At 40.2% G+C, this 21,396-nt stretch overlaps 1 protein-coding gene across 2 annotated transcripts in view; it reads right to left on the reverse strand.

Moving 5' to 3' along the window:
* Positions 1–21,396, reverse strand: part of LOC124864224 (mitochondrial import inner membrane translocase subunit TIM16-like) — a 107,626-nt gene that overhangs the window by 483 nt on the left and 85,747 nt on the right. Inside the window, exons 2-22 of one of the 2 annotated variants that reach the window (XM_047358910.1) lie at positions 14,460–14,514; positions 14,313–14,370; positions 14,080–14,225; positions 13,880–13,978; positions 13,701–13,796; positions 13,450–13,603; positions 13,170–13,345; positions 12,305–12,413; positions 12,055–12,141; positions 11,652–11,794; positions 11,410–11,514; positions 9,964–10,049; positions 9,718–9,859; positions 9,535–9,624; positions 9,336–9,452; positions 9,088–9,223; positions 8,876–8,967; positions 8,651–8,737; positions 2,763–2,847; positions 824–960; positions 473–538 (exon numbers count right to left, since the gene is read on the reverse strand). In XM_047358910.1, coding sequence (XP_047214866.1) covers positions 473–538; positions 824–960; positions 2,763–2,847; positions 8,651–8,737; positions 8,876–8,967; positions 9,088–9,223; positions 9,336–9,452; positions 9,535–9,624; positions 9,718–9,859; positions 9,964–10,049; positions 11,410–11,514; positions 11,652–11,794; positions 12,055–12,141; positions 12,305–12,413; positions 13,170–13,345; positions 13,450–13,603; positions 13,701–13,796; positions 13,880–13,978; positions 14,080–14,225; positions 14,313–14,370; positions 14,460–14,513 — 2,265 coding nt within the window. In that variant the 5' untranslated portion in view covers position 14,514. Of the gene's footprint in view, positions 1–472; positions 539–823; positions 961–2,762; positions 2,848–3,058; positions 3,199–8,650; positions 8,738–8,875; positions 8,968–9,087; positions 9,224–9,335; positions 9,453–9,534; positions 9,625–9,717; positions 9,860–9,963; positions 10,050–11,409; positions 11,515–11,651; positions 11,795–12,054; positions 12,142–12,304; positions 12,414–13,169; positions 13,346–13,449; positions 13,604–13,700; positions 13,797–13,879; positions 13,979–14,079; positions 14,226–14,312; positions 14,371–14,459; positions 14,515–21,396 lie in introns of those variants that run through there. The other variant, XM_047358909.1, reaches the window with a different exon arrangement.

A 21,396-nucleotide genomic window follows, 5' to 3' on the forward strand; every position in this document is an offset into this window, starting at 1 on the left:
ATACACAAGGAAGAGAGGACATGGCAAAAACAGGCATGCAAAAAATGACAATTGGAAGGAAGGACACTAAAGTGAGATAGGACCCATGGAGGAAGGAAAAAAGAAAAAAGGAAGATAAGACATTTACACAAGGATGCAATGAGAAAAGGACAGAAGGGTAGGATGGACACGAAAAGAAGGAAGGAAGGAAAGGAAGTTGCTAAAATCTAAGCTAATGGAAAAAAGACCTGAAAAATAATAAAATCATTTTCTATAATTTATCAGACTTCTCAACACTGAATGAACTGTGGACAAAAACCTTTTGAAGCAAATGTTACAGGACAATGATGCATCTATGCATAAGTGTATACTGGATTGTAGAAGATGATCTCAAACAATTTCAATTAAAATGAAAATTTTTTTATTTAAACATAGATCAAAAAACATCATATTGAGCCTGCATGTCTTTTAGGTGAAAATACAAACTACTCACTTTTGACTGCAGATAAAATGAACCTCCAACTGACTTTTCATTGGCTTTGAAAAGGTGCTCATAGTTCTGCAGACGATAAACAATTCAGTGTTATTGTTGAGGCACTTTTATTTAACATTCTCAGCAACAGTAAAACCTAACACCATTCAGAAATAATTAAAGTAATAATTAACTGACTTTACTTTTTCGCAAAAAATTTTAGATTTCATCATTACACTAAACTCGAAATTGGACTCAGTGCCGGGTCCAAGTCTTTTTATAAGAGAAGCTGAAATGTGGAACATTTATTTAAGCCTACCCTTTGTGACGTATACATTTCAGTGAAGAGGACACAGGGGTCCCTGTTTGTACCTTCTGAATCTCTTCAGGACTGAGTGTGGAGATATTGAGGATTTGTTGAGCCTCCTGCAGACTCATCCCAGAGATGCTGGATGCTGCAGTTGACTCCTGCCCAGTTTGGCCCCTGGCTTGGGCAGCTGCCTGACTCGCTGGGAGAGGAAAAAACAAGATATCCATCCTGAAGTGATGCCATGGTAATGGGTTAATGTCAGAGTATCTCAAAGCTCTACAGTCTCTGTAGAGCTTTGAGATACTCTGAGATATTCTTCTACTCCGATTATCCATTCATCTATCGGTTTTGCGCCTATCCAATGTCGGGTTGTGAACGTCACTGGTATACGAGGGAGAAACACATGCAGCCCTCTCCTCAGCGATACTCTCCAGCTCATTCTGAGGGATGCAAATGAGTTCCCAGTTCAGCAGAAATATATATAGTCCCTCCAGTATATACAGGCCCTCATCCCAGTGGGAAGTGCCAGGAAGGCCCTCTTTAGAGCGATAGATAGATCTGAGCTTTGTCTACAGCAATGCCAAAGCTGCTCCAGTCTGTTGTGATTAAAAAAACAAAAACCTCTCAATTTACTGGCCCATCTATGTTCCAGGCATTGTCTGTGGTCATGAGATATAGATGATGACCCAGAGAATAAGATCCCAGATACAATCAGCTGAAATAAGCTTCTTCTGCAGGATGGCTGAGCTCAGCCATAGAGACACGTTCAACAGGAAATCTACACTGACTCCATATTCTTTAAGACACAATATTTGTACTATTTGCACAATATTTCTTCACCTTCTCAAGGTTTAAATGTCCACACAGTCATCATCCTCAAATTTAATCTATCATCAGTTTTAAATACTTTAGTCTGGTTCTGAGGGTGGTAATTTGCATAGAGTCTAGGCAGCTATAAAGATTGAGCTGAGGAAAGTCAAAAGTAATAAAAATGTAAGAAAATTACCTAATTTGCAGTTTTTCAGCTCTTTCATAAAATGACCTTCCATAAAGTGACATGTTTCAGTGATCTTATAGTAAAGTGTTAATGATGATGTGCGTAGCTGATATCACCCTCTCCTCCTAAAAACCAGAAGAGTTGCTTTAGAAGGGAGCTGTACTTGAAACGTCATGCACCTGCCATGAAATGTGCCGCCATCATGGCTTTGCATAAGAAGGGCTTCACTGGCAAGGGTATTTCTGTTAGTAACATTGCACTCAAATCAACTGTTTATTAAATTCTCAACAAGCACAAGATCTCCCACTGTGAAGCTTCAGGGCGTAGAGACAAAGATCAGCAAGTGTCAGGACCGTCACCTAAATGGGACTCAAGTAAGAGATTGATTGGCAACCAGTGCAGAGCTTGGTGTAAAGGTTTCTGCACACACAGTGAAACAGATTTTTTGGATGCTGGCCATGAGGTCATGACTGCAATTGGCAAAAAAAAAAAAAGTCACTTCTCTTCAATAAAAACAACTGCTCTGCAGGACGTGGAATGGCTGAACTGCAAAGGACTGGAGTAAAGTTATTTTCTCCATTCACCACAATCCCTTTCTCATGTTGAGAATGAAGCTTTCTGAGACCAGATGGATGGATACATTTATTGGGGCAAGCAAGGCTGGAAATACAAATATTTATTTAATTTACAGAACTGCAAAACACCTAAATCAAACTGCACACTTTTCTAGGCTACGAAGAGTGTCACAGTGTTGCCAACGCCATAATTAAAGAATAGTATAAAAACATCATCTAGGAGCAACTTTGTTTATTAGCACCACATTGCTTCTGGATTGTTGGGATAAGAAATTTCCCAACACAACTGAGCACTCTTTCTCTGGTAAAAAACGAAAACTAAACAGGCCCAGAGATCAAAGCACTGAGACCTTTGGTGAATAACAAGAAAAGTCTCCAGAGCTGTTGTGGCTTTGAGTAAACGTCGTAAAAAATAACTGAGAAACATACCTGCATACTCCTGCCGTAAAGCCCGGGCAAATGCTCGTCCCACCACCTGAACACCCATCACTACGATCTGAGCGAGGTATTTAGCCTGAAAGGGTTCAGATTAAATACTGTTATTGACAGTGTCGACAAGACACAGAGACTGAACTCAGCACACAAACACATTTATCTTATTTCCAAAGCTCTTTTTATGTGAAGCCACTTAAAGACACAGCAGCACTAAAATATCCCCTAATTTCACAAAGCCAGAGCAAACCCCGTAAATAATCACATTAAACTTAATATTAATATGTTCTTACCATTTTTATATTAATATACAGCATCCACTGCCGAGATGCCGACTCCTGTTTTCACACATGTACAATGAAGCTTACAGAAGCGTCATAGTTCAAGGAAGGTCGAAAACTCAACATTCAAGAAGATTCAGCTTGGAGGTCGAAGTTTTCATTACTGCCCTCTGCTGGCGGGGAAGTATAAATGCTGCCTCGTCTGCATGTGTTAAACTATAATCATTGACCATCAGATATTGTGACTCCTGAGGGCGCTATCTATCTATCTATCTATCTATCTATCTATCTATCTATCTATCTATCTATCTATCTATCTATCTATCTATCTATCTATCTATCTATCTATCTATCTATCTATCTATCTATCTATCTATCTATCTATCTATCTATCTATCTATCTATCTATCTATCTATCTATCTATCTATCTATCTATCTACCTTGCATAAGTAATCACAAAAAGTTTCGTGACATACCAACACAAACTTATTCTTTTAATTTTTTACAAATCCGGAAATGTCATTTATTTGTATTAAACCCCTTTTATTCTTCATAGAACCTGGTCAGACGGAACCTGGGGTGAAGTTTCACCTTGACTCGCTGGACATTATACAATGCATGCCACATTTTTAAAATTTTTGACTTGTAAAACTTTTTGAAAAATAAAATAAAATCAAGTTTGTGGTTTTAATCTGAAAAATGTGTTCAAGTGGTAGTAATACTACTGCAAGGTACTCTTTTGGTGAAAAAATTATATTTGACTTACTACACAAAGTGAATACTGTTAAAGTGCAATAAGTATCTTGAAAACTACATTTCTACCTTTTACTGAATGTTAAAAATAATAAAAAAAACAAACACTGAGATGAATATTTTTTTGTCTGCCATAAATACAGCAACACTGCTAACCACAGTGAGTTAACTGCACATAAGAAAACAGAGTTCATATGGTGTTTATTGCAAGACAGTTTTGAAAAAGTTTCACAAACCATTACTATAAAAAACAAAACCACACTGTTCTACTTACTATAAAAAACAAAGCCCAAGGCAAGTTAATCCAATCAAAACATATAACAGGTCTTTAAAATCACAATCAAATATATTCAGTGACATCCACCGTACACGAGTTCAACATGACAAGCAGGAAAATGCACCGCTGATTTGGCTGGAGCACATTAGTCCTTCTGAGGATGTAAAAAACATGGTTGGATCAAAGAATGGACTCCTACGCACCCGTGAGTGATGACTACACAATGATGGCTTCACTCTAAATTACTAACACTGTGCTGTTTGTCTAATTAACACCATGATTAGTAAAAAATATCCCATTCAAGGAGTACTTTTCTTAAAACTGTCAGAATATCAGCATGGATCAAAGTTAAAAATGTCAGACAAGCCTGCAAATAAAAGGGAATGATTCACTAAAAGGTTAAAAAGCCCTGCGAAAAATAATCATTGTTTCTCCTCAAACCAAATTTCCTTAATGCCAAAAGAGTTAATTAAAAACCTAAAAAAATACACTAATACAAATCATGGTAAAAAAAAACTGTATTCCAGTTTTGGCTTAAAAAGGAAGGAAACCTATTGTTACTAATATCAGAGATTCCAGTTCTTTGACAAACAAAAACCATGATGACCCTGTTGTTTCCTGAAGTTTAAGGTAGTATCTGCTGCTGAAGCTTGAACATGTTACAGTAACTGAGTGTGATTTGCATAATCAGAGTGGAAGACAATCAGTCTTACAAGCTTATCCTATTATAGCTGGCCATTATAAAGGAAAGCAGTGGTCCCTTGTTGAAGCAAACATTCAGGCGTAACAGATTTTATTTATATCTGAATATTCAGTGTGTGCTATCGCCTCTGATTAGTGACACATAAAAAATCCTTGAGATATTCATGATTTGTTCCTTTATTGTGTGGTTGTTTGATTATCTCTCGTGAATTCATCAGATCAGACAAATACTTCAATGATATACAGATGCAGACACATTTATTGGCACCCCTGGTAAAGATGCGTAGAAAGTTTTGAAATAAATAAATGTTTCATTGCGGTAGCATAATCTCTCAGTATCAGTTAGAACAAATGTGTTTTAATTTCAGCACATTTATTCAGTCGGAGCAACATTTACATGAAGAAACATTTGGTTTTCAAAAATCCCTAGTGCATCATTTATTTATATATGTGTATCTTTGTATATTCTTTGATGCAAAAAAACAAAAACCAGAGAGCAAAGTGTACCGGAGTCAAATTCCTTATTTGTATGTACGAACTTGGCAATTAAGTTGATTCTGATTCTGATCAGTCATTACCAAGACTTTGTTCAGACCATATTTGCCAATAGGAGAGCACCTCTTCCTACATTTCCCAAGCTCGGATTATACAAAGACCTTTCTGTAGGATTTAGGTCTGGGGACAGGGACGGCCATGGAAGAGGGTTAAATTTATATCCGCTGAACCATTTCTGTGTTGATTTGGCCACATGTTTTAAATGTTTTTATGTTGCTGTGGGCCTTTTTCCAGACAAAAAGGCCCACAGCATCACAGATCAGCCATACCTAACAATGGCCATGAGGCACCTTTCCACACATTCATCCATTCAAGTTTTTTTTGCCAATATTAGCCTCATCTGACCAAAGCACAGAGTTCCAGTTAAAGTTTCAGAAGAGTTCAGTAAACTCCACGTCTACATTTGTGATGGAAGAAGAGATTGTTTTTTTCTGGCATCACGGCCAAACATCCAGTTGATACATCCAGTAGGCATGGTTTACACACCATTTCTAATAGTGAATCAAATGGGCCACACCCTAGATGGCCCGTGCAGATCTACTGGCTGTATTAGAAGATGGAGTATTTCAAGTCCAGAATAAAATAGCCTGATATACTAAATTTCAGGTAGTGTGTGAGATCCACAGTGCTATACTTTTCACAAGTGCAAGTTTACACTGACAGAGGTTGATGACATTATATAAACTCAGACAGTTTGTACCTGACCATCCTATCTGGTTGATCTGCTGGCTATTATTACAATTATGGAAGGAACCCAGTAGCTGATGGTTATAGGAACCTGGTGACCCCTAGATGCCACTCTTTGCTGCAGTTCTCCAACAGCTAAATTTGGAGTTTTATTTTTAACCTTTATTACCTTCCTGCTCAGTTTGTGTATCGTGGTTTAAACTCCAGGTAAATTGAAAGTCTTGGATTCTAAATTAGAAGAAACTTTGATCTCTAAAAAAGTAAAGTGTGCATTAAAACAAGTCGTTAGTCCCATTTCTTAAAGGGATTTTGACAAATACCAATAACTGTGCCACCAGTAATTTTGTTAAAACAATTATTTGGTATTATGGGATTTGTTTTCCATAAAATACTCAAATGAAAAGTTGGATTCTAAAAATTTCAGTTTGATTTTATGCTATTGAAACAGAAAATTAATTCATTTGAAGGCTTTTTCCACATCTTTACCAAGGGTGCCAACACATGTCTGTGGTCTGTATAGAGGAAAAACAATTTTAAGTTCAAACTGAATGTTGAATACCCTACAGAGGGGTATTAAAAGTGTTTTTAGTTCAATTTAAACCACAAGAGTTTTTATGTAATGTAATCTTTCTGTTGTTCAGTAGGCTACGGTGACTCAAACACAAATTGCAAAATAATTCTTGAGGTGTCTTCTCCTCTCTGCTGTTGGCACCATGACTTGAAGCAAAGCCCAGACGATGACTTTCCCTTCAATCATCCTGAATAACAGGGAGACATAAATCAGATCAGGTAAAAAAAAAATAACCAGTAATAAAGGCTCTGCCATCCTTTTTGATAGCAGTGACAAGAAGCTTTAAACTTTATTCCACTCAGTTTAGATTTATCTGATTTCCTGAAGATATTAAACTGTGACATGAAGTTAAAAACACAAATAACTTGTAAATATAATGCAAATACACATAAGCACAAACTAAAGAGAGACAGATTTTTACAAAAACACATTATTACCAAATCACCAAAATGCACTGCCTCAAAAAGTATTTTCACCTCCTTAAACTTTTATTTTGTCACATTTCAAACAAAAACTTATATGTATTATATTGAGATTTTATGTAATAAACGGGCACAAAGTAGTAGCAGCAAGTATTGTGAAATGATACATAGTTTTCATGTTTTACACGAAAAAATCAGAAAAGTTACCAACTGCCTCCAGATGTCACCATGTGTAATTTAATTTTAGTATAAATCTAGCTGTTGTGTGTAGGTCTCAGAAGTTTGTTAAGAGAACATTAGTTAAAAAAACAGCATCGTTTTAAGCAGGGATAGAAAATCAAACAATGTGCCAAACTTTAAACATGTTGTGGAGCACTCATGGAGAACTAACAAGACATGGCCGTCTACCTAAACCGACAAGAAGTGGAACCACAGCATTAATCAGAGAAGCAGCTATTAGGCCCATGGTGACTCTGGAGGAGCTGCAGATATCCACAGCTCAGGTAGGAGAATCTGTCACCAGGGCAACTATTAGTTGTGCGGTCCACTAACCCACCTTTATGGGGAGTGGCAAAAAGAAGGATATTGTTACCCTAAGCAATGTGTGGAATATGTGGTAGAAAGTGCTCTGCCAAGATGAGACTAAAGTTGAACTATTTGGCCTGCATGCAAAATGTTATGTGCAACATAAAACTAACACTGAATCCAACATCCCCAAAGTGACACCTGCTGGTGGCAGGATTATGCTGTGGGGATGCTTTTCTTCAGCAGGTATAGGGAAGTTTGTCAGAGCTGATGGGAAGATGATAAAGCCAAATAAAGGTAAATCCTGACAGAAAATGGGGCTGCACGGTGGTGCAGTTGGTAGCACTGTTGCCTTGCAGCAAGAAGGTCCTGGGTTCGATTCCCGGCCGGGGGTCTTTCTGCATGGAGTTTGCATGTTCTCCCTGTGCATGCGTGGGTTCTCAACGGGTACTCCGGCTTCCTCCCACAGTCCAAAGACATGCCTGTTAGGTTAATTGGTCTCTCTAAATTGCCCTTAGGTGTGTGAATGAGTGTGTGTATGGTTGTTTGTGTGTTGCCCTGTGACGGACTGGCGACCTGTCCAGGGTGTACCCCGCCTCTCGCCCATAGACTGCTGGAGATAGGCACCAGCTTCCCTGTGACCCACTATTGAATAAGCAGTAGAAAATGACTGACTGACCTGAAAGAAAACCTGTTAGCGGTTGCAGAAAGGCTTGAGACTGGGAAAAAGTATCACATGGGACACAGACCCCAAACATGCAACCAGACCTACAATGAAGTGGTTTAGATCTAAACATATTGATGTGCTAAAATGGCCTAGTCAAAGTTTACACCTCAATCCAACTAGGAATCTTTGACAAGAGTTGAAAAATAATGTTCAGAGACTTTCCTTTCAGCTTTGGAATAAACTTTGTTGCAAAGAAAAATTGACAAAATTTTTCAGTTCTACAAAAAAATAACACAGGTGTGCTGAGTACAAACGCAAGCCACACTTTTCAGATTTATATGCGTAACATTTTTTTAAAAATATGTATGTCTTTCTTTCTACTTCACCACTATGCACTACTATATTTTTTTGTTTTATTTTGAAGAAGTTGTCACATTTACTCACCCATTCCTCGTCATCCACACCCTCATAGGACTCCTGTGGCAGCGGGTCATCCATATTCCCCAGCTTAGCCACCATGGCACTCAGGAGCTGGATCACAGACAAACACACACCCACACACAGAGTGTTAAGACCCCAGGAAGACACAGAAATGCTTTTTCAGATACTACTGCAGATCCATATCTGATCTAAGACAATCTAGGCAGCAAAAAACATGCAGAGTTTCACCTCCTCCTTTTTCTGTTCATCCGTTTTTTCCTCCAGGTAAACAGACGAGGGCAGGTATTTCCTCACCGGAGCCTCTTTGGGGGCCTCGCTCACTGAGAAAAAAACACAGCCCTGCATGAAGCAACCAAACGTACCAGGACATGGCCATAGACGGCATGCTGATGTAAAGAAAGCATTTTGATGAACATTTAAGAGCTGTGTTGTGTCTGCACCTGGCGTCATGTCTTTGGGCTTCAGGCTGAGTTTTTTGTGCTGGCCATTGGAGCCCGAAAGCCAGGCGGAGGCGGTGAGTGCAGGCTCCCACCACACGTCTGTGTCTGGGTACACATCGTCCTGGAAGAAATCTTTCTGAAAAGCCAAAGAGGAAATATGTGATGTTCATTAGATATATACACAAGGGAAAGGTAGATGAAAGGTAGATGTTCCTGTAGGTGTACACAAGGGGGTGCAGTTAGCTCACTTTAACTCGGGGCACTCTGAAGGCCACCGGCTCAATGGTTGTCTTGGTGAGCATCAGTCCCAAAGCTATATCCACATCTCGCACGTTGCACTCCGTTTTAGGCAAAAAGGCCAGTCCCTGCATACAGAGTGGAGAACCAATTATTCCAACTTATACTGACGCATTAATTTTATTAGGCTGAAAGAAGTCAGCTTGGTACCTTGTGAGGCTCAGGAGAGTTAAAACTGCTGCATTCAATAAAGTATGGATCTTCTGGGACCACCTCATAAATGTAAACTCTGGTGTCACCCTGAAGAACAGCAAAAATGATAATTTAATGCAAAGTAAGCTTTAGCTGTGAGATACTCTGCAGACATTTGCACCAATTTATCTGTGAACTTACTTTTCCAGTGAGAATTACAACGCTGGTGTCAGGGTCGTAAAAAGGGATAAGTGTGGAGGGAGCTACATTTAGAGCAGCATTCGCTATAGGCCCGGAGGACAGGGAGTCAGCGGAGAACAGATAAAGTCCTCTTTCACTGCGACTGAAAACGATAAGACGGAGGACAAGAATGAGGGGTTACTTTTCCTGGTAAATGCTGCTCTGTCACAGGAGGATTGTAATTTAAAAGGACTTATTTTCCAGTACTTGTCAAATCCTGAAACCAGCAGGTACTTCCCATCACACACCCAGACCACACGAGCTCCTCTGTGGCCCTTTGGACCCGGTCCCTCCTGGGAAAAAACGAAAATACAATGACAACTGTTTCACAGTTGAGACAGCAATATTTAACTTATTGAAAAAATGGACTGAATCTAAGCTGTTAAGAACAGTACTCTGCAAACATATTCAGACCCCTTGAACTTTGTAACATTATGATTATAGTACTGCTTTCTATCATGATTTGTTTGATAGACCAACATAATTATACAGTGGAAAGAAAATGTAACATGGTTTGTTGTGAAAACACAAGCTCAGTCAGATAGGATAGAGAACTTATGTGAACTTTAATTATCAAGTTTACATAGTCTCATCAATTTGATTTAAAATGTAAAATAACATTAAAGTAGCTGAATAAAATGGACTAAATTGAATTTAAATATGGACTGTCATTGAGGACATTCTGACATGAATTGATCTAAACCATTGCATTGTAGCTCTGGCTGTATGTTTTGGGATGTTCTGCTGGAAGGAGGACCTCTGCCCAGGTCTAAAATCTTTTGCAGCCTCTAACAAATTTTCTTCCAGGATTCTCCTCTTTTTAGGTCAACCCATATGCCTATCAACTCTGAAGACAGCTTCCCTCTCCCCGAGGAAACGCATCCACGCAATGATGCTGCGGGTGATGTGTTGTGTTTGTTTTCCTCTATCAATAGCATTTTGCGTGCTATGTGCACAAAGGCATGCAAGTTTCATTTTGGTTTTACCTAACCAAAGCTCCTTCATCCACATATTGGTGTTCTCTACATCATTTGTGACAAACTGTAGGAACTCATATGGCTTGCTTCCAAAAATTTATCTTTTTTTGCTATTCTTCTATAAGGGCCAGATTTGTGGAGTGCACAACAAATAGTTGTCTTGTCAATATATTCGCCCACCTGAGCTGTGGACATCTGCAGCTCCTACAGAGATAACATCATCTTCTTGGCTGCTTATTTGAATAACACTCTGGCTTGCCAATTTTTATGGCTTGCCATGGCAAGCCTCCTTTGGGAAGGTTTACAGTTGTGCCATAATCTCCCCATTTGTAGTAGATATATTGAGCAGTCCTCTGAAAGCTGAAATAGTGTTTCTCGATCTTCACTGTTTGTTCACTAATGTTCTCTAACAGACCTCCTTCACAGGACCGCTGTAATCATACTAGGAAGAAATGACACACAGCTGGACTATATGTACCATTTAGGCAACTATTAAAGGCGGTTAATGGCACTGGATTTTATTAGGGGTATCAGAGTTAAGGGGGCGTAAGACAAAAGCAGCCCACACCTTTCAGATTTATATTTGTAAAATTAATTTGGGAAACCATGTATCATTTTCCTTTCGCATCACAAATAATTTTTTCGTTTGCCATACAACATTTATGGTCATACACACTTGCACAGGTGCTGTAGAGTTGCGAGGGTCATAGACGCGAACTTTCCCATCCTTGCAAACAGTCGCCAGCAGCTTGCCGTCTGGGCTCCATGCTATTCCAAACACCTGAACAGGAACACCGGGAAGAACCAAACCAAGAGGAAACCCTTTATGAGTTTCACTCTGCTGTATGGATACATATCTGCACCTCCAATTTGTGCTTTTTAAATCATTTTCTTTGTTACGGTAAATACACCACCCACCTGGTCCTGATGTCCAGTGAGAACCTTGACCTGCTCACCACTCTCCAGGTTCCACAGTCTGACTGTGAGATCGTATGATGAGGACACCAGGACTCCACTGGCTAGAGGGTGAAACTTGATGGAGTAGATCTTCTCTGTGTGGCCTACATGGAGTCACAGCAGCCGTCAATAACCTTTGCTTCACTCTGCCATAGTTACTGTCAAACTGAGACGTGAAGTCACACAAGGAAATGTCCACGTCCCTTTTCTTTTACAATGATTTTAGGAAACCTCTCCCAACTTTGTTGCATTCAAAATTCTTAATAAAAAAGCTTTGTTTATCCTTTTTGGAAACTTCATCCCAGGCCTGAATCCCTACAAATAGATTTAGATTGACCTCGTTTCTTTATGGAATATGACCTACCTTGCAAGACGAGCTTGGGCTCAGTCAGGGTCTCTTTCAGCCCGCCCTTAGGTACCTGCCACACTCTGATTTTAGCATCATCTCCAGCTAGAAAGAGAGTTTCGTATATAAACAGTCAGAAAATTATATTTACACATCCTTGGTTCAATGGGAAATAAGATACTGAAGAAGCACGAAGGAAATCACCAAAAGTACAATATAACTTTGTGAGGAAGAGGTGGAGTTTGTTAGTTGGGATGGATTTACTCACCCACTGCCAGTCTGTGTGCGTCAAAGGGGTCCCAAGAAAGGTCAGCCACGTTTACAGAGTTTTGGATGGTGGGCAGAGCCGTGTCTGGCTGCCTCCCTGGCCCAGACCGCTGAGGAGAGGAACAAAGTCAAGCAACAACAGCTTAGAACAGTACAGCACAACACCAGCTGTGGTTTTACTTCTACCAACTACCATACAGTCTGCAAATTAGGCAAGGTTCTAATCTGCATGTGTGGACATTGTTTGTGGTATCCCACAAGGATGAACAATAAGCCCTGTTTACTATTTTAATAAACAATTTCTGTAATATCTCAAAAGTATCTCAAAAGTATTAAACCTCATACTGTTTGCAAATAATTCTAATATCTTTATTTCCAGGGACAAAATTATAAGTATACTTGAGAACACAACAAAAGAAATGTGTTACTTTATTTGAAGAAAACTAAATTGATTGTATTTGGATATTGTAAAACTAGAATTTAAAAACTAATTCTCAGGGGCCATAATAGACAGCAAGCTCAACTGGAAGTCCCACATTCATTATGTACAATAAGTTTTGAATAAGGACAGTTACTGTGTTAGGATTCATTCCATACTGTATACTTTCAACTAATTTTAACATGTTTAGCATACTGCACTGTTATTTTCCTCTTTACCTCCACTTTTTATTGTCCAAAAATGACCAATAATTCACCCAGCAGGATATAGGGACCTTGCAAACTCTGTATTTAGTGTTGGGACATTTGAAATTATACAATCCTGCACAGACACATGGCTGCTTGCAGGACTTTGTGTACTTTTTGGCAATATATTTCTCTTTTCCATTCCTTAAGTATACAAAATAAAATGTTTTTTTAATATATACCTCAAACACAGCAATCTGGCCTCCTGAGATGGCGAGTGGCACAGCCACACGTTGGCGGTTTACACAGAAGCCGTCACACTCGCCTGGTGTCGTCAGGTTGAGGTTGCGGATGTTGGTGATGTGCTTGTCGCGGTGCATCACTGCACCCTGGATGTGTCGGAATTTGGATGTTGTTCCTGGACAAAAAAGAAAACCTTATTTTTTAAAAACATATAAAAGAGATAATAATTCTAGAATTATAGATGCTAGAATTCTGGTGCGCGCATCTGTAAGTTTCTACCCATCAGGTTTTGGATTGCTTTTCCGCTCTGGCTTGGACTGGGCAGGAAGCCTGAGGAGAGACCAGAGGTGGAGGAGGGAGAGTGGGACGGGGCAGCGCTGCTGCTGGGGGTGCTTAGAGGACTACTGGAGGTGGAGGAGCCTTGAGGCTGATCCTGTAAAAGCAGAGCGATGGCTGTCATGGCTGTTATAAATTATTCTAATTAAACATAAAGCACTCTCTGTTTTGAAAAAAAAAAACATAACTTTTACCTCTTTACTTCCTCCACTGGGCAGCTCCTTTTTACCAGGTGGTTGTTTTGCTGCTGGTTTGGGTCGCTTGCCTGGGTGGAGGCTAACCTTTTCCACCTTAGGACAAACAGAAGTGCATGTTTGAGCTATTTGTGTAGCCTTTAAACTCTCGTAACTTGTTGTGAGGGAGGTTCTGTTACCTGCTTGTTCCCTCCCTGCCACCACTCCTCTGCAGACATGGCTGGAGTGGTGCCCACCGTATCCGGATAAAGGTCATCATGGAACTCATGGCCTGAATTCTGCAAAAAATCATGTCCAAATGTGCAAGCAATAAAGCATATATGGATAGAAAAATCATAACGAATGCACAGGTTATAAATCTGTTGTTTGCCTGCAATACCTTGCGAGGGACTTGGTAGCTGATCGGCACAATGCAGCTGTCTGTCAGCTGAAGAACACGCGTGACTTCACAGGAAATGACTTCCAATGCCAGTTTTGGTACCATGGCAATACCTCGTGTTGAAGCATCAGTCATACAGTGACTCACTGGGAGAAAATCAAGAAAGAGAGACAATAAACACTATAGGAGAGAGTAAAAATCTCTAAGCATTTACAAAAGCAACCCAAATTCACCTTGAGTTAGGAAAGGCTCAGATGTGCAGACTTCAAAGCAATCAATTGCAGTGTCTCCCTAACAGGAGAGAAAAAACCATTACTAAATCTGAGTATTTTCAACATGTTTACGAGGAGCAAAACAAATGGTCTTAATGTAACACTTACAAGGCCAGCAAGCATGAGGAGACCAGTGTTGTCATCAAACAGAGGGACCAGCATCCTGTAGATGAAAACAAAGACAGAGAAAGAGAGAAATGATTGTGAGACAATGAAAACATTTATTTTTGCAAATGTTTTTAAATGAAAGCATGTCAAGTGTGTTTAAAGGTGTTGCCACTAGATGGCGCAGCTGGCTAAGTATGAGGCTAATAAACGACATGTGTGCAGGAACTCAGCAACTCCTTCAACTTCTTCTACAGACTTTAGATGTATTCACCCAAAGCCAGCCCAAGAAAATACATTTTTGCACTTGTAACAATACTGTGGAAGCTTTGCACAAAGCAAGTATGCTGTGTATTGCTGTTGTGGGTCAAGGGGCTTAATATACAAAGGCAACAACATCTTCCTCTGAACAAATCCTCAAGTACTGGACAGAAAACTACTGAACTGCCCAAAGTAAAATTTAAAAAGACCTTCAGAAATGTTGATCGAAGTGGCTTCAAAAGTTTATGAAAAAGTCTGGCTGCTTGGAAGCAAGATATGAAAAAAAGAAATGAGTTTTCCACATTACTTAACAGTATTGACCACATTTATTGGCAACACTGGTAAAAATGTGTAAAAAGTATTAAAAAAAACATTTATGTTTTATTGCAGTTGGATAATCTCACAATGAACATTGCTGAAATCCATCCTTTAATTTGATTACATTCATTTAGTAGGAAAACAAAGTTTCATTACTAAATAATTGCTTTAAGCAAAATCACCTGAGACACAAGAATTCCTTTAAATAAAAGAATAGATGCCATTTTTAACGAATAGTTTTTAACTTGCTCAAGGTTGAAATATTACAGTTTTACAGACTATCACCAGCAGTTACTTGCTTTTACAGATATTGTTATGATTTGGTTTTTGGTTTCGGATTTTTTCTTATGTTTTTCACAGTTCAAGTTTTGAATCATGCTTCTGTTTATTATTTTTCTGGTCATGTTTTAGTCTTGTTCATGTTTTGTCAAGTTTGATTTTGTTTGTATATTAGAGTCTCTGTTTTTGCCGCAGCCACGTTTTGTTCTGTCTGTTAAGTTTATTCGGTTCACCTGCTCCAAGTTAATCTGTCTCCTTGCTCCACCTGGTTTTCACTCCATATATACACACCTGTTCAGTTAGTCATCGGGGGAAACATTTTTCATGCTCAAGTCTTGTTTTCGGATCATGTCTTGCCTGTCTCGCCTGCCCGTTTGTTGTTTTGTTCTTGCCTCCTGCTGTGAGTGAGTTTTTGTTTTTGTCATTAAAACCTTTTTACTTACCGTCATGCTGCCTTCTAGTCTGCATTCTGGGGTCCTATATCTCACAAACCATAACAGAATGCTTCCGCCAACCACGGACCCCCAGACGCCTTGGATCGCTGGGTTGAACGGCAGAAAGAGAAGGCGATGAGGAATCTGCCGACCGACCTGGAGGTTCTACCCTCTCCATTGCTGCTGGAGCAGATGGAGCGTGAGGCGGTTCAGCGCAGTTCTCCGCCTGCTCTTCTGGCTGCGCACTCTGGTCCGGCAGTGAAGTCTTCGGCCTCCTTCCGCCGCAAGAGACGTCGGCGCAGAGCGCCTTCCTGTGGTTCGGCTGCCGAGGAGGTGGTTTCCCTGCCAGCCAACGTGAGGGCTGCAGCTAGTAGTCCCGCATCTTCGTCTGCCACAGCACTGTCTGCCAGGCTCGCTGCAGCTCCGCCCATAGCACTGAGTCTTCACCTGATGAACTGGTGAAGCGGCTAAGGTTCTATGCACGCCAGATAAAGAGCTTCAGGAAGACGAGCCTCATGTATTCTTCTCCTGAGCTGATGGACAGAATCAGGCAGATGGAGAGGGATTATGAGACTGCAGTAAGGCAGTTTTACAGCCGCAGACCTTTGCCCACGCCATGTCTGCAGGAGCGCTGCTGCAGAGCAGCCCACGTCCAGGTCCACAGACACACCACAGCCCGACTCCAGGTCCACAGACACACCACAACCCGACTCCAGGTCCACAGACGCACCACAGCCCGACTCCAGGTCCACAGACACACCACAGCATGGGATGACGCATGTCCCTAAGTCAGCCTCAACCCCCTCCACACGTCGCAGAGGACGTCGTAAGAGGGACGCCCCGGCTCAAGTCATCGGGGGCCCTGGCGACGCCTCTGCCCACACCACTGAGGGTCCCGCCGATGCCTCAGCTCCTGTTCCTAGTTTGCAGGGGTTCAGTGAAGAACCGGTTCTCATTCTGGCTTCTGAACCCTGCGACGAGGAGTTCGAGGAGGAAGCGCCGCCGGACCCTGTTCCAGAAGGGTTCAAGGAGCATCTAGTCCTCATTCTGGCTTCTGAACCCTGCGACGAGGGGTTCGAGGAGGAAGCACCGCTGAACCCTGTTCCTGAGGGGTTTAAGGAACGTTTTGACAGGCCGCCACGTCTTTGTCGCAGGTCTCCACGGCTTCGCTGCCGACCGCCCTGAACTCTGTGGTGCAGGTCCGGTCGCCTGCCGGAACTCTGTGCCTGCTGGGGACGACCAAGTTTATTCGGTTCACCTGCTCCAAGTTAATCTGTCTCCTTGCTCCACCTGGTTTTCACTCCATATATACACACCTGTTCAGTTAGTCATCGGGGAAACATTTTTCATGCTCAAGTCTTGTTTTCGGATCATGTCTTGCCTGTCTCGCCTGCCCGTTTGTTGTTTTGTTCCTGCCTCCTGCTGTGAGTGAGTTTTTGTTTTTGTCATTAAAACCTTTTTACTTACCGACATGCTGCCTTCTAGTCTGCATTCTGGGGTCCTATATGTCGCAAGCCATAACAGATATCTGTGCCACAAGTGGTTTACTTAAAAACTATTATTTCTTAATATTTACTGCTCACTAAAAAATAACAGATGATCTTACTGTAATACAATATTAATTTATTTAGAGGCGTTTTACACATCTTTACCAGGGATTCCAATGATTGTGGCTGGCACAGTAAATTTCTCAAAATGCGCAAACTTCAACCAACCAAAGAAACCCAACATAGTTAACTGTATAGTAGAGTTACAACCAAGAAAGGTTTTCATGGTAAGTTTATTTGATAATGTTTTGAGAACTATAATTTTTAACAGTAAATAATCAGCTTGAATTATTTGTTAAAAATACCAAGGACCAACAAAGTAAACTAGCAAAAAGCATAAAAAAAGGGACAACATTTCTGAATAATCTGAAACAAATAATTTTCTGTTAGTGAACTCCAAATGTTACCCACACAGGTCTAAACAAGCCTAAACAAACATAGTCACCTATTTCTCTCGTGATTTAGACTAAGAGGGTTAAGGGCTGCAGAAGTACAACTGGGTACCTAAACCAAACAGGAAATACTTCAAACAGCTGAGGTAATGCAGTTAAATCTCCCTTATTCCCTACCCCTATTCAACTCAATGAGTCACGGTCAGGCTGTGTTATTTCATGGGCAGGTCACAGTCTGGATAAGGACAGAGAGCGCAGGTTGACTGAAGTGGTAAGACGCACTTGCAGAGATTTGTTTATGATAACCTTGTGCAATGCTTCTATGCCAGGGCCACTTGATGCTGACAGACTGGTGATATAATACAAGTATGAGAGTATAGTGACAGGGTTAGTTAGAGTATGTAAGGCGACAACAAATGGTGACACAGAAGGGAATTTTTTGTAAGTAGCAAAGCATAAGAGCATGTGACAGCATGTCTGTATGGAACTCATAAAAACAGTCAACTAGTAAAGAACTAACAAGTACAAAGGCAAGGCAAGTTTATTTATATAGCACATTTCAGTAGGAAGACAAGTCAAAGTGCTGTACCAGGTTAGGGTCTGAAGACAGCTGACAGTAACAATTATTCTAGTGTAATTTTCCTTTTGTTCTTATTGGGCAATGTGGCTTGATGCACGGGCAGCATAACCTGTGGGGCGCAATTAAGCCAAAAAAAAAAAAAAAAAACTCCAAAAGGCTGTATGTCAGTGACCCCAAGTTTTTTTGTTGCTTAATTGCATCTCCAGCAAATAAGGAGTAAGTGCCCCCCTGTGGTACGCACAGAATAAGCACTAAAAGAAAATATTACTGTCCATCGGGAGTTGCAACCTTAATTTTGAGGTCTGATTTTGATTGTTTTTAAGGAGTCTTCAATAGTTCAGTTCAATTTATAATTTTAGAAACTTCAGAAGACACAAGTGGAGGCTTCAACTATTTCCTGGATCAATGACTATCTGACAAATAGACCACAGTTTGTGAGATTAAAAGATTATGTGTCGGATCAGTAGGTCAGCAGCACAGGAGGACCACAGGGCACTGCACTCTCACCCTTCCTTTTCACTATGTACACCTCAGACGTCCATGACAAACTGAGTTCTGTCATCTGCAGAAATACTCAGATGACTCTGCAGTCATCGGGCGCGTCAGAGAAGGAGAAAAAACTTATTACCGAGAGCTGGTAGACCACATGGTGTGGAAACAATCATCTTATATGTCAAAGGAGATCATTGTAGATTTTAGCAGAAACAGGAATAGGTCAAACACTATTTCCATCATGTGACAAGAAGTGGACGTGGTGGAGGAATAAAAACACCTGGACCTCAACAGACTGGACTGGAGATGCAATAGTGAAGCAGACAGTACTTCTGGAAGAAGCTTAGGTCATACACTGTTTGCAGCAAGGTGCTGCACATTTTACAAGTCTGTTGTGGAGAGTGTGATCTCTTCTAGCATCATCTGTTGGGGTAGCAGCTTAAAAAAGCTCAACAAGCTTTAGCTATCTGTGTGAAAAATGGCCTTAGCTTTTTCAAAAACATTATTTACACTACATTCAGTCTTTCTATCTAGGTTAATTTACAGCTGATCAATAATTTTACCTGTTTATACTGCTGATGAGTTAGAAAACAGTTCTTTTAAATGGGGATGTCAAAGGCGTACTCATATCTGCAGTCCACACCAGGGAAATATGCAAAGAAATAACTCCAGTCCAAATAAAAAGGGTTTGTTCCTCTTTACATTTGATGTGTTCAATTTCATTTGTTGTAAGATTCATTAACAGGAACTTGTTTTGTTGTATTGTTCTCATTGTGTTAAATTGGCTAGTTATGGTTTATTTAGACTGGTGTTGCAGGTGTGGGTGGTTGTTTCTCTTTACACACACTACAATTTCTTTATAGTTTGCTTTCAAAATAAGAAATTACAAACCTATTTTTAGCCTGGCTTTGACTTGAACTTCACCGATGCTTTTATTTTTATCGATATTTTGTTTTGATTTATATTTGTGCTAAAAAAGCTAAACCTACACAAGCAAGATGTAGGCCTTGTAACGTGAGAAGTGGATGATAAATGGATGAGTAGTGTTGATTAAAATCAATCTAGCACCATCAAGGATATACAGTATTTATAAATGTAATCAGGAGAAAGAAGAAAATGTTCAGTTGTAAGTTTTTAGATATGAATGTTTTTAGATATTAAACCGCAGTATGACCAGTCAAATTTCTCATTTCGTAATTCTCTATCTGATCACCCAGTAACTGCTTTAAGAACAATTAAAAGCTGGACACAAATCATACCTGAACCTCTCTCTTAACCTCTCGCCCCTCTGTCACAAAGCAGTGAAGTCAGTGAGGGGTGATCACGCTTCGCTAGGTTGAGTCTATGTCCCAATGTTCCGAGTCCGTCCGCAGGGACTCCCTAAAACACCCTTATTACCACACTGCTCGCCTTTGCTCCGTCCTCCCCACATCAAAACCACCTTGCTTTGTCCTCCAAGCTCCCTCTGGGCCCTTAGTCCCAATTAACTCTCCAAATTGCCAACACTCTCCTCGAGGTCTTATCTCCACTTTTCTCACAATAAAACGTACAGGTCAAACAGCCCCATAATAGGAGCAGAGCTTTATCGTTATTGTGGTCACTGCTTGCTGTTGTTTTCTTGCTTGACCTTCTCACAAGCCAGTTTTCACACACAGCGAAACACATGGAAGCATGCAGGTGAATATTTACGTGCACATATGTTCAAGCACACATCCATGCAAGCTAATTGATGAAGCTAAGCTGATTTAATGACTTTATACTGCCATGTCACAGAGTTACACATTACAAAAAGAAGCTAGTTTGGCCCTCATACAGAAAAGTCAGGCACAACATTCCAGAAAAAAGAACTTGTCTGTTTTTGGTGTACAATTAAAATACGTTTACCACCTAACTCATGATACACATAAGTCAATAAATAATATATCAAAATGTTGACTAAACGCACAAAATCTCTTTCATTCCACCGTCTCTTAGGCATATCTGCACCTACTATTGTCTCAACAAATTACAAGCTGCTCTAAACATCTGCAAAGAGTCATCAGAGGATCCAAAACCCGCCCACCTCCTTTCTCGGCTGCCATCACCTCAAACTGCCCATCTCGCACGCATGCTGAATGAAAATCATAAAATGACCTTCTCCCTCTGACAGCAGCTTTCAGCACCACCAGATATGAAGGGGATTCTAATCTTTCCTGTATTTGTGTGGGTTTATACGTCAACCAGGGTAAATTAAGATCATAAGAATGTGTTGTCATTTAATAATGTGTGAGATAGTGGGAAACACTTGAAAAACTGACTTGTAAGGGGCCCAGACAAGTGGAGACATGCATTACAGACAAAAAAAAAACTTCTGTGCATATGTTTGAATATTCTGATGTATGCATTTATTGAATATTTGCACCTGAGAGAAACTCCTGGAGGTGATTCAGTTCATCTGAACTAAAGGATAATAAGAACAGGTCATATAAATCAAATTATTTACAGAGAGTGATAACTTTTTAGAGGTTTACAAAAGCAGGGAAACTTGTATAACCTTGCGTTTCCAACAATTATTATTAAGAAATAAGCAAATGCTGTATAAAAGGAAATTTTTACTTTCCACCAATTTAAAATGTTTGTATATTGAAAGTAAATTGG

Source organism: Girardinichthys multiradiatus, chromosome Y, assembly GCF_021462225.1.
Source record: "Girardinichthys multiradiatus isolate DD_20200921_A chromosome Y, DD_fGirMul_XY1, whole genome shotgun sequence".
NCBI classification, from domain to species: Eukaryota; Metazoa; Chordata; class Actinopteri; order Cyprinodontiformes; family Goodeidae; genus Girardinichthys; species Girardinichthys multiradiatus.